Source organism: Neovison vison, chromosome 14 (genome assembly GCF_020171115.1).
Source record: "Neovison vison isolate M4711 chromosome 14, ASM_NN_V1, whole genome shotgun sequence".
NCBI classification, from domain to species: Eukaryota; Metazoa; Chordata; class Mammalia; order Carnivora; family Mustelidae; genus Neogale; species Neogale vison.
This window is the reverse complement of record NC_058104.1, coordinates 32,485,020-32,498,805: the sequence shown is the minus strand read 5'-3', so window position 1 is coordinate 32,498,805 and position 13,786 is coordinate 32,485,020. Positions and strand designations below refer to the sequence as shown.

General features: G+C 37.7%; 1 protein-coding gene across 1 annotated transcript in view; it reads right to left on the bottom strand.

The window, feature by feature from the left end:
- The window catches only part of LOC122895475 (phospholipid-transporting ATPase ABCA3-like), a 169,910-nt gene that overhangs the window by 58,689 nt on the left and 97,435 nt on the right, over window positions 1-13,786 (bottom strand). The window contains exons 17-21 of the mRNA XM_044232902.1: window positions 8,334-8,505; window positions 7,127-7,421; window positions 2,783-3,029; window positions 2,439-2,643; window positions 1,314-1,533 (exon numbers count right to left, since the gene is read on the bottom strand). Coding sequence (XP_044088837.1) covers window positions 1,314-1,533; window positions 2,439-2,643; window positions 2,783-3,029; window positions 7,127-7,421; window positions 8,334-8,505 — 1,139 coding nt within the window. The remainder of the gene's footprint in view (window positions 1-1,313; window positions 1,534-2,438; window positions 2,644-2,782; window positions 3,030-7,126; window positions 7,422-8,333; window positions 8,506-13,786) is intronic.

The window sequence follows — 13,786 nt, the reverse complement described above, 5'->3', positions numbered from 1 at the left end:
TACCTACCATTTACTTCGACATGGATGGAACTGGAGGGTATTGTGCTAAGTGAAATAAGTCAATCAGAGAATGACAATTATGTGGCTTTACTTATATGTGGAATATAAGAAATTGGGTAGAGGACCAAATGGAAGGGAGGAAAAAATGAATGGGAAGAAATCAGAGAGGGAGACAAACCATGAGAGACTCTGAACTCTGGAAAACACACTGAGGGTTTGTGGAAGGGGAGGTGGGTGGACAACCTGCTAGGAGAAATAGTCTTCAGTTCCACCTGGTGTCAGGGAAAATTTCAAGTTGATCTTGGGGCAAGAGTCCAAAGGTTTAAGTTACTAGTAGAGGAAACATTTAGAAATGAAATACATGCAAGACAAATGGGTAAAAGATCTTTTAATAGGGCAGACTACTGGTAGAATCTATAGGTCGTATAAAAGTGATTGACAATAGTACTATTTCAGAGAATGAGCTCAAGTCTTCTCCATGTGGAATACTACTACTCTTTGGAGAGCTGTGCAAAAGAATAAAAAAGCTATTTCTGGTTCATTCACCAAATTTCATTTTGTGGAAGGCCAAGGCATAAAATTAGGGAATGAGTCTGGAAGCCTCTTTTGGTGGGGTTCTGCCACTTAAGGCAGGGTTGAATAGATGAATGCAGTTCAAAATTCCTGTTTACAAGAAATTAGAAAGAGAATCTTCTAAAAACAAACGAATCCTATTTCTGATAATCTCCAGTGGAGTCTGCTTTTCTTTAAATTTCATAATCGGAGAAGGAATATGGGAAATTCCTCTCAGGCCTTAAAGGAATAAACTGGTTTAATGATGACTACATTTGTTGCATAATTTATTATTTCCTTCTGAAGAAAATTCTCCTTAGGAGTGTCAAGATTTTGTGCTTCATTAAATTAGGGAAGTCATACCAGAAAACCTTTCACTCTCATCTCCACACCTTGCTCCAAAGTACTAATGACGATAAAAACTGAAGAACCATGTTCTAAGTGGAGACAGGGGTGCGTGGGATCAGCATACTTGCAACCTTTCTCTTTTCCTTCTTTCATGAGGCTAGAGTGATACTGAGTGAGGATCCCTTAAAGACTTAAATTATCTCTTTCTTTCTCCCTTTCTCTTCCCCATTTCTTCTCTCCCTCCTTCTCTCATTCAAACTCTATCTCTCACATACCCAAATTTCCAAAAGCACAGATTTTTAGATTCCTGGAAAGTAAGTGTTTAGCAATTAATATTTTTATCCTCAAGCTCTTTCATCCTGATTTATTTAATGCATTTCTTGAAGAAAGGGAAGATTTTGTAAAGTCCTTACCATATTGTTGTCTTATGACGTAAATGCTGATACTGAAAATAGTTGAAAAGTAGTTAAAGAGGGTGAGCTTGATGTAGGCAGCAGTACTACTAGAAAACAGGAAGCTTCCAAGATACATGAGAGGTACAACAGACCAGCCATACAGCATAAAGATCATCATTGTGTCCAGAAAGTTGTAATTTGCAACAAATGCATCCAATCCGCAGTATTTGAACACTCCCTGAGACACAGAGTGCAGAGGTAAGTGCAAGGTGAAGGACAGTGTGCAATAAGTCAAGCCAGAAAACCTAGAAAAAACAGCAAGCCCTGCCTTCATTAGAAGATAGAACTATTCATTACTTCAATCACTTAACCCATTAAAAAAAGAAAAGCCTTAGCTTATGAGCCTGAAGTGAACTATTTCTTCCCCAGTACCTCTTTCACATAAAGAAACTTTATCTGTTTTTAAAAAAGACTATTTATATGAGAGAGAGTACACATAAGCAAGAGTGGGGGTGTGGAGGGGCAGAGCGAGAGGGAGAAGCAGGTTCCCCACTGAGCAGGGAGCTGGAGTCAGGGCTGCATCCCAAGATCCAGACATCATGATCTGAGCTGAAGGCAGATGCTTAACTGATGGGGCTACCCAGGTGCCCCAGAAATTTACCTCTTTTATTCATGTGTTCACCCCTTGAAGCTATATAGCTGCTTTCTCTCTCCCTCACCCTCAAATATGCATCAAAACAAAAGAAGTTGCAAAGTTCACCAATGAGCAAAGTCATTACATTAAAAGATGTTATACCATCCTTGCTTGCTCTTTATAGCATATCCTTAGGATCTAAAATTGGATCTCTGAGTAAAAACTAGCTCTGTTTTGCAGATCGAGCCAGCTTGGGTTTTGGGACAAGGCTGGGACATGCTGAACAGCTACATGGGAAGACTTTTCAAAGAAATATGTTTTCTCTGGTTAAAAAAATATGAAGGAGAACACTTCCATAATGAGGTTTCCACAATATATTCTCTGTCATAATAAGCCAAAGTAGTTTCAAATTTCTTTACAAGTTTTATTTTAGGATACAAATTATTGAATAGGAATTTCCTAGGTTGACATAAGACAATAAGCCTTCGTGCAACATCAGTAACACTCACCAGTAGTAAGAAGCAGAGAATGCAGAAGCAGATGAGATCCCACAGAAAAGCAGAGAGCCAATAAGTAAGCACAGATACCCCACTCACAAACTGGATGTGTTTTGCTCTAGTGGTTCTCTCCGTCACTGTCTGAAGGCCAAAGTTACCAACCACAACAGCCATGCCAAAAGCCAAACATATTACTATTTGTAATCCATTTGTAGGTCTACAGAGGATGAAATAAATGAAATAAATTATGAAATATAAGTAGAAAATGATGATTTAATATCTATTTTTAAATGCATATGGCCAGATAACAAGGGATTATTAAGGATCAATTACAGTAACAGGAAAATCATACATACATTATGATATGACCATGAATTGGGAGAGGTAGAGGCTTGTTGGAGGATCTGATGGAAGCATTGAGGCCAGAAAGTGACATAAAAAGAACATTGTCTAACACTGCCAATGATGTTGCAGCTGAATGGTACGCCTCATTATTGAACAAAATAGTAAGTATCATTTTGTTTTTTTCAACCTCAATGGAAAGTGCAATAATGGAGAAGTCACGAAACTCTTTGTTTTCCATTATATGTTTTGTTACTTTACCTAGAATAAAGGAAGAAATTGATCAGTAAGTCAACATGTAATAAATCACCTACTTAAGTTGGAGAGGAGAAAAAAGATTTTTCCTTGTATCTCTTCCCTTTCTAGCTTCCCACAATGGTTATTTCAAATCTTTGTTTCTCCTCAAGAATTCCACTCCATCACTAATCCATATAATAATCTCACCACATAGACTATAACTTGAAAAAACAGTAAATTACTAAGAATGTCTTGTTCTATTCTTGTCTAAAACAGACATGGGGACGTTTGACATCATGCATTTGTCAATACTCATAGAATGTCAAAGCACAAAAAGAATTTTAATGTAAACTGTGGACTTTCAGTTAATAAAAGTATCAATGTTGTTTCATTCATTTAAAGAAATGCACTACACTCATGTCAGTTGTTATTAATAGGGGAAACTGGAGGGGTGGGATATGGAAACTTTCTGTATTATCCGTTCAACACTTCTGTTCACCAGAAACTAGCACTTTAAAAAAGTATCTATGTTTTGTGTACACCCTACTGTTGTGTTTGAGTCACTTTTCCTTTCAGTGCAGTCATCAGCATGGACTCTCTACCTGCTATGAGATGTGCTTATTCTCTGTGGTGTTAGTGGGCTCCAAGGAGGTCAGGTCTGAGGGAGTATGCCAGCTGGCTAACTTGGGAGCAAAGAGATGGCATTAGGAAAATTAATGCTGGGCCACTAGTCCTATGCTGGATCTCCTGAAGCACTATGGCAGCTGGAGGCTGCACACCAGGGCTGCTGGGGCTGAGGTTGGGCAAGACTGGGCCTGGCAAGTGCTGGCAGCTGTGAGTATGTGGCATGTGCCCATGGCTGGAGGCACATGGCTAGGTGCTGTTACACATGTGTATGGCACGCTGTATCAGCTGTGTACCCAGCAGCATGGTTGGAGTGCATGCATGGTTATAACAAAATTTACCTTGAGCTCAGAGCCTAGGCTAGGAAGCTTGGAGTGGGCTAGTCTTCAGGAGAACTCAGGGTGTGAGGCACTGCTAGCAGGTAAGGTAGCAAGTGTCTGTGCAGCCCCTGATGCTTTCAGGTGGCTCTGTGTTCATGCTGGAGGGCAGGGGAGAAAACAGCGCCTGTCAGTTCCCTCATTTTTAAAGTTCTCCAACACACTCCAAAATCAGTATGAAATGCTATGTAAACTGACATTTTTATGTTGCCCCTTCATGCAGGTTGCTATCTCTTTAAGGGTGGTGACCAAGGTATGACTCAACCTTCTAGCTCACCCAGTGCTTAGTCAACAGACTTTTGAAGTACCACTCCAAGGACCACTGTTTTCATAAACTTATGCAATTCAACCCTTCTGGCTTTTAAAGCCCAATGTTATGGGAGGAGTCTTCCCCATGCGAGCGCCATGGTGTGAGGGTTTTCTGCCTTCTCTGCCCATATAGCTCCCTCTCTGTTGCAGGCAGCCTCCCTCTGCCTTTCTGATCTTTCCAACCCTTCAGCTGCAGCTTCTTTATATTTACTTGTGCAGTTTGTTCTGCTAGTCTTTGGATTGCTCCTTGGTTCTTTGACTTGGTTGTGGACAATGTCTAGCTGAAAATGTGGGATGGGGTCCTCATACTCTGCCTTCTTTCTTCCACTTTTTTTTTTCTCTCAGTCATGCTTTTCAACTACAAAATCTCCGTTTTTTTTTTTTTGATTATTTATAAATATTATCTTTGTGGAGACATAGTGACTATACTTTTCTTTAATTCTTTAAACATATTTCCTTTAGTATTTTGAAAATATTTGTAGTAGCTGATTTAAAGTCTTTTGTCTATTAAATTCAACATCTGGCCTCCCTCAAGGACAGCTAGTGGCTTCAGCACCCTTCCCCACCATGGGTCATAGAGTTGTTTCTTTATGTATTAGTTTTTTGGGACTTCCATAAGAATATACCACATAATAAGTGGCTTAAATAACAGAAATTTATTTGCCCTCAGTTCTAGAGGCTAGAAGTCCAAGTCAAGGTGTCTGCAGGGTTTGTTTCGTCTGAAGGCCTTTTCTCCTTGGTTTGTAGATGGCTGTCTTCTCACTGTGTCTTCACATGGTCTTTCTTCTGAGTATGCATGTCTGTTCCTAATCTGCATTTGTTATAAGGATACTAGTCATATTGGATTAGGGCCCACCCTAAGTAAGTCTTATATTACTTCTTTAAAGAAACTATATCCGAATATAGTCACATTCTGAGATACTGGGGGTCGGACTTTAACATGAATTTTGAAGGAACACAATTCAGCCCATAGTTCTTTTTCCTTTCTGTGTTATTATTGTTGTGGAAACTGGACATTTAAGATGATGATATCTGAACTCCCCTTCCCATCTCTTGTTTGCTGTTATTGCCTTTTTTTAAACTTGTTTCTGCTCACTTGGTTAGTAACTTATGTGGATTAATTCTATAGATTCTGTACTCTATAGTGTGCAGTTACTTCTCTGACAGACTTTAAAAATTCTGGCTTTTATTTTTAAAACAAGTTCCTAGGAGTCATCCTGGGTCAGTTTAATTTAGTAATCAATTAAAAGTTTCTTTAAATGCCTAGTACCGGTAAGTCCTCCATTATTTGCCAAAGGGATCTGTGTATAAAGGCACACTTCAAATTTAAGACAGTTTACAAGTCAGCCTCAACTTTTACTTCTTGTTTGACCAGGTCTCAACATCAAATTAGAGTTTTCTGACTGGAGTCTTCTTTCCTAGGTCATTTCTGGTCATACACAGTACTATTCTGAGCCTTCTATATCCTCAGGAATATCAGAACTTTTAAAAGTTCATTTTGGTTCTCTAGCTCTCCAGGGATTCCTTCAAAGTTAATTTTTGGCCAGGCTCTTGTTGCTCAACTAAAATCACAACCTTAGCCAACTGTGATGATGTTACCAGCAGATTGTTACCGTTTTTATTAATGCTCTGTGGATAGGGCTTTTTCCAAAAAAGCTGAGCCCTGATTCAAATCCAATAGCAACAATTCCCTGGGAATGGAGTTTTTTTCTGGACTTCTTATTTTAATGAAATTACTGACAGTGCTCTAGAGACGGGGCTTTTAACACCGCTCTAAATAGATCAGCTCTTTCAATCAACCTCAAGGCTTTTCGTGGTTACCATTTCATTGAGTTGAGGAAGGAGAGTGATAGGAATAGTTCTAAGTTAAAATGCCACAGACCTTACTCTTTTTTAAAGAGGTTTGGTAGTTTTTTTGTTGTTCTTGTTGTTTCTTATTTGTTTGTTTTTTGTTTTTAGAATAGACCATTTTAGTTTGTTCTGTGTTTTGGTTAATTTCCAGTGTTCTTAATTGGCTGATTTATAAAACTGTTTTTGAAGTATCTTTGTTGCTTTTGTGAGAGAAGGAGTTCATTCCATCATACCAAAAGATTCAAAATTTCCATTCACTAGGTTTTTGGGTAATTTTCTACAAAGGAATAGATACAAATAAGCTACATAAAGGGCTTGCTTTTATCACTAAGAAAGATAATGCAGAGAGAGTGTTTAGTATGGTTTTTACCAAAGCTAAGCATTGAAAAAATTAAATATAACTATTTACACTACTCTCTAAAAATTAGTTCTGAGGAGACAATCTATTAAGTATTCTTGTGTATCCCAAATCTAATCAAAAGGAAACATCAAAGGAACTCTAAAGGATGTGTTACAAAATGTCTGCAGCAAAAATGTCAAACTACCCCTTGTTTTTAAAAAATGAACATAGTATACAGAAGGGCAAACTTCAGATCATGGAATCATTTCACTTTGAGAGCCTAGAGAAACATTTTTGTATCTTGATCAGAATAAAAACTGTGTGCTAAATTTCTCACAGTATTGTGGCTCTTTAACTCATCCACTGAAAGATGATGCAATTAGCTGAAAGACAACCTAGAGCCAAATGTCTCCATTAGTTATTAACTTTGGTGGCCAGTTGTCTTGAAGTATACTTTTTTGTTTCTTGCTTCTGATTTAGCTGCCTCTAAGATACTGGTAATTAGTAGGAAAAGAAAGAAATGGGTAGCTAAATAACATAGTTAAGTCCCTTCTTTCTAAGTAATACAAATGGATCTTCATATAGCAGCAGTCTCTTTTTTTCCCCCCTATGGGTCTTACCTTGCACTTCCCAAAGTTCTTGATTGTTACGTTTTAGAAAAATCTTAAGGTTATTTATGAAATTCAGAGTCAAATCAGAATTCCCTGAAACTGAGTAAGGCACAATTGTTTGACCATATTGACTCAAGTCCAGTTCTCTTGTGGGAAGGTCATAATGCGGGTATGAAGTTCTTAAGAGATATGTAGTAAAAACCAAAATTACTAATATCTGTAGCAACATCAACTTCCAATTGCGCCAAGTGAATAGTGCTCTCTTTATAAACATGGAATAAAATTGCTGGCAGTAAAGTGAAAACTAAAAAGAGGAGAGAAACATATCATTACAATGGGTAGTGACCCAAGTAGGAAATTCATAGTGAAACCCATTAATATAAATGCTCCAAATTTTATCACACTAGATATACACATATAATACAAATTTATCCTTTAGCCCAAGAAAATAAATAAGAGTATAAAATTTTATTTGTGTAAAGTATTAAGGGAAAGGATTCATATCTAGTTTCTGATCTAACTACATTGAAAACCTTATCAAGTTTATTTTATTCATTAATATACTTGTAGTCTTTCTGATCAGAAAAACAAAATGGTATTTATTTGATATTAAACCATAATCTATTTGTCAGTTTTAAAGGCAAATATCCCCATGAAACTTGTATGTAACTACTATACTTTGTTACAAAGATTTGATATACAAACTATGGTTCATTGTGAGAAAATGCCCTTAATCCGGTCAAACAATATCTTCTGATTGTAACAGTCATAATTTTGGGTCTTGTCTTAGAACTGAACAAAGGGGAAATTTATAAGAAAATAAAATGAGGGGCGCCTGGGTGGCTCAGTGGGTTAAATGTCTGCCTTTGGCTAGGGTCATGATCTCAAAGTCCTGGGATCATGGACTTTCTCCTTCTCTGTCTTGCTTCTCTGCCCCTTTTTGATCTCTGTCTGTCAAATAAATAAATAAAAATCTTTAAAGGGAAACAAAAGAGAACTTTCCAAAGTAATTCTGAAAATTAATGGTGAAAGTAGCATCTGTGATCTTTACCCAGAACCCATTTCTCCTGCATCAGGAAATTATTGGGGGTTTCTATCTGGCTTGATGTTCCAAGTCTAAACTCCAAATATCTTTTAAGTTCAAATATTTAAAAAATTACATATATTATACCCAAGCCAAACATACTAGGTTTACATTCTTAGTGAATTTGCTCACCCCAGTATTAAATTTAATAGCAGCAATTTCATTCAATCTAGAAAAAACAGCTCTCTCATGATATCTGGATATATTCATATTCCACTTCATGTCTTGTCCTTTTTTTTGGCCCTTTAAGGAAGTAGCATGGGTATCCTGAACATCCATATGGGAACCTGCCAGGTTATTGACCCTACAAACACACATAGACAACAAAAAGCACAAAACATTTCATTTTGACTATAGTCTCAATCTATTTTATTTAGGGAAAGTCAAACAAGTTTCCAAATTTGGAAGACTCCTGGATCTTTCTCATTGATTGTAAGGTGTATTGTCTAGAGGCAGTATGATAAACCAATAAACCAGAGGGCTGCTGAAATTCCACAGCAAAGTTTATATCATTCGGGACGCCTGGGTGGCCTGAGACAACATGAGAAAAGCAATTACAATATTGTATATTTCATAAGCTGAACCTATTTAATTTAAAACTTACCTCTAGTCAAAGATAATAACTCTCCTTTGGGGGTTAAATGTTCTTTGTTTTGTGAAATGATGGAGACATTTATATAATAGCAGGGTCGGTGGTGGTTTTTTTTTTTTTAAAGTCCCTACATTTCCTACTACTGCCTATGTCTAAAACTGGCTGTTTGTGTATGGATACTTGAAAGAGGTGAAGAGCTATAAAGGAATAATCATAATCTAAGGAGAAAAATTCTAAGAAAAAAATGGACGAAACAATATTTCACAGTATATTGAGAGACAGGAAAGATTAATTACTTTGGTCAAAGTGGTAAAACCCTTAGTAGAAAATATATGATTTGAAAGGTGTATTTTTTTCTTTTTCTTTTTAAGAAAGATTTTTATTTATTTGTGGGTGTCTTTGTGTGTCTGTGTGTGTGTGTGTGTGTGTGTGTGTGTGTGTGTGAGAGAGAGAGAGAGAGAGAGCACACAAACAGGAGAAGGGGCAGAAAGAGAAGCAGGCAAGGAGCCCAATGTGTGACTCAATCCCAGGACCCTGGGATCATGACCTGAGCTGAAGGCAGATGCTTAACCTACTGAGCCACCCAGGTGCCCCAGGTATATTTTCTAAACTACAGAATTATCAAAATCTTTTTAATACCTCCCTGTTAGCATTTGTATGAAAAAGAACATTAATAAATTCTCAACTATAACTACCAAAAGCAATGAGCAGATCAATAAGACTTCTATACCTTAAAAAAACTGTGCATTAAATACATATTTTAAAACCTGCTTTAAGATATTCTTGTAGCATATTTTTTGTCTGACACTAAAAGTCTGAGGACTATTGTACTTTTAAAATATAATCATTGAATATTTTTTCTTTCATCTTTCTTAAGTTTTCTTTTTCTTTTTATATTTTATTTATTGGTAATAAATTTCCATTGGGAAAACATTAGAGATTATAAATAAGTGTAAGGCAAAATATTCCTATGACCTAAAGATAGTACTGATATTTTCCACATACCTTTATAAAAAGGGACAAATATACACTCTCTTAAAAGTGGCAAATGGATTATGCTTAATCCATTTGTTTTCTTTTTTATCTTCTTACTTTCCAGATTTTACCCCAGCTTTTTGAAGTATGATTGAGAAATAAAAATTATATGCTTAAGGTATAGAACACAATACTTTGTTAAATGTATATATTATAAAATGATTACCATAATCAAGCAGGTTAACATATTCATCGTTGCACATAGTAACTTTTTTTGTGGTAGGAACACTTGAGATTTACTCTTTCATCAAATTTCAAATTTACAAAGTATTATTAAGTATAGTCACCATGCAGTACTTGTGGTGACCAGTAGGTCTCCAAAACTTACTCATAACTGAAAGTTTGTACCCTTTAATGAACTTTTCTCACTTTCCCTCCTCCTTGCACCTAGGAACCACCATTCTATTCTTTGTTCAACTTTTTTAAGACTCCACACAGAAGTGAGATCATGAAGTTTTCATCTTTCTGTCTGGCTTATTTCACTTAGCCTAATGTCCTCCAGAGACACCAGAAATAAACATACACTTATCTGGTTAATTAAACTTCAATAAAGGAGACAGGAATATACAATATATTCTGTCTTTTCAATAAATGGTGTCAGGAAAACTAGATAGCTACATACAAAGAACGCAACTGGACCACTTTCTTACACCATACACAAAAATAAACTCAAAATGGATTAAAGACCTAAATTTGAGACCTGAAGCCATAAAATAAAACAGGCAGTCATCACTTGGACATTGGTCTTAGAACATAATTGTGGATATATCTCCTGAGGCCAGGAAAACAAAACCAAAAATAAACTGTTGGTACTAAACAAAAATAAAAAGCTTCTGCACAGCAAAGAAAGCCATCAACACAACAAAAAGGCAACCTAGTGCATGGGAAAAGATAATTGTAAATGACAAATCTATTAAGTCTTTAATATGGAAAATACATAAAGAACTTACATAATATGCACACGCGTGCGCACACACACACACACACACAGAGTCAGATTAAAAAATAAACAGATGAGGGGCACCTGGGTGGCTTGGTGCGTTAAGCCTCTGTCTTTGGCTCGGGTCATGATCTTGGGGTCCTGGGATCGAGCCCCACGTGGGGCTCTCTGTTCCGCAGGGAGCCTGCTTCCCCCTCTCTCTCTGCCTGCCTCTCTGCCTGCTTGTCATCTCTCTCTGTCAAATAAATAAATAAAATCTTTAAAAAGAAAAGAAAAACACCACCTGTCTCGAGTAGGAAAGGCTGAGTCATAAATCTGTGGGGAGATAGTGGAAGAAAAACAGAAGGGGGAGGGAGCCTCCATAAGCTGGCACCTGAAAAGTGATATAACTCCAGAGGGCAAAGGTGTCCTGTGCCTGGAGGAGGCAAAAATTTGCAGAGCAGTAGTAGCAGGGAAAGTAGAGCAGTGCCCTAGACAGAATCCAGGACATGTGGGTGCACACATGTAAGCCCCCATGAGCCTGGGGCCACTTGTGGTTTTAAAAGTACCAAGGGCAGGGACACACACCAATCCCTGGGTTGAGCCCCTAGAGAGTTGTTGTGGGTATGCACCAGGGTGGCTGTGGTTTTCAGAGGTGCATACAGAAACAGAGACTGTGTTCTGGAGGGTTTAGTGAAGAAAATAGACTGCAATTTCTCTGCTCTGGGACAGGGGTCTGGGTGCAGCCATTTTTGCTTTGACCCTCAGAAGAGGCAAGAAAAGCCACCAGAGAACAAAAGCTAAAAAAACCGGTTTCTATGGAGACCAGCCCCCTAACAGGGGGCAGGGCAACTCTGCCCAAGCAGAAACAGTGTGGCAGTCCCCTCCCCTAGAAGACACACTGGAAGAATAAGAGGACAATAACCCTAGGGTCTCCAAAAAACTGTGAAATCCCAACATCAGGGGAAAATAGTATATTGAGTTACAGTCATTGTCTCAGGGATTGTTTATTTTTCAGATACAGCTCTCTTTTTCTTTTTTCCCTTATGTTTCTTCTATGTTTTTTCTTTTTACCTTTTTCTCATTTCAACTATGTGTTTAATATATCATATTTCATAATAGCTTTTTAACTTGTACTTTTTCATATTTTTTATAGATATATGCTTCAATATAGCCCTTTTTTCTCTATTTGATATTACCTTTATATACATACAAATTTTACTTTCCTTATAATTTTGGGAAGAAGTGTCCTCTAACAAACAGAACAAAATATACCCAGGAACAAATGAAACACCCTACTTTGTCCACACTGAGATTATAGCCCACTCTTCCCCTCACATCCCCTCTTTTTAAAAATTTTTATTTTTTTCTAATTAAAAATAATTTTATAAATATTATTCTTGTGTTTCATTTTGGCTTTATCTTTTCAGTGGTGGACCAGTTTGGATTTTCCTAGGGTGCAACTTGCTTGGGCTATGGTTGATATTTTGGACTCAGTACATTCCCTCAACCATCCTTCAACAGAATGACTAAGAGGAGGAACTCCCAGCAAAGAAAAGAACCAGAGACAATGGCCTCTGCCACAGACCTAATGGATATGGAGATAAGCAAGATGTTACAGACTTCAGGGTAGCAATTATGAAGTCAATAGCTATGCTTGAAAAAACCATCAGTGACAATATAGAATCTCTGAGGACAGAAATGAGATCTAATAAGGCTGAAATTAAAAATGCTATGAGTGAGATTGGTCAACTCATCTAGGTACTCATCAGTACTTTAGATAGTACTTTAGATACTCATCAGTATCTAAACTGGATACCTTAACAGCCAGGATAAATGAGGCAGTAGAATGAATCAGTGATCTAGAAGATAAGCTGATAGAAAGGAAGGAAGCTGAATATGATAGGGATGGGATAAACATCTAGAAGCCCATGAGATCAGACTGAGAGAGATCAATGATGCCTATGAAATGTTCCAACATCACAATTATTAGGGTCCTTGAGGGGGTGGAGACAAAGAGAGTACTAGAAGGCATATTTGAGCAAATCACAGCTGAGAACTTCTCTAGTCTGGGGAAGGAAACAAGCATTCATGTCCTAGAGGCAGACAGGACCCCTCCTAAGATTAGTAAGAACAGACTAACATCCTGGCATGAAATAGTAAAACTTGTAAATCTTAGAATCAAAGAAGCCATCCTGAGAGCAGCTCTGGGGAAGATATTTCTTAAATATGTAGGGAGGAACATCAGAATATGTCACGCCTATCCATAGAGACCTGGCAAGCCAGAAAGGGCTGGCAAGACATATTCAGGGTACTAAATGAGACAAACATGCAGTCAAGGATACTTTATCCATCAAGGCTGTCATTCAGAATGGATGGAGAGACGGAGCTTCTAGGACCAGCAGAAATTGAAAGAACATGTGCCCGCCAAGTTAGGCCTGCGAGAATTTTTTTTTTTAGGATTTTATTTATTTATTTGACAGAAATCACAAGTAGGCAGAGAGGCAGGCAGAGAGAGAGGAGGAAGCAGGCTCCCTACTGAGCAGAGAGCCCAACGCAGGGCTCGATCCTAGGACCCTGGGATCATGACGTGAGCCGAAGGCAGAGGCTTTAACCCACTGAGCCCCCAGGTGCCCCAGGCCTGCAAAAAATTTTAAGGGGGATTCTATAAAGACGAAAGATGCCAAGAGTAACATGGTCCAGAAATTTACAGAGACAATCTATAGAACAGGGAATTCACAGGCAATAAATATGGTGGCACTAAATTCATATCTTTCAAGAGTTACCCTCAATGCAAACAGCCTAAATTCTCCCATGAAATGGCACAGGATTGCATATTGATTAAAAGATAGGACCCATCCTTTTGTTGTCTACAAGAGATTCATTTTGAACCTGAAGACACCTCCAGATTGAAAGCAAGGGGATGGAGAACCATTTATCATGCTAATGGACCTCAAAAGAAAGTTGGGGTAGCAATTCTCATCTCAGACAAATTAGATTTTAAACCAAAAACTGTAGTAAGAGATGTAGAGGAACACT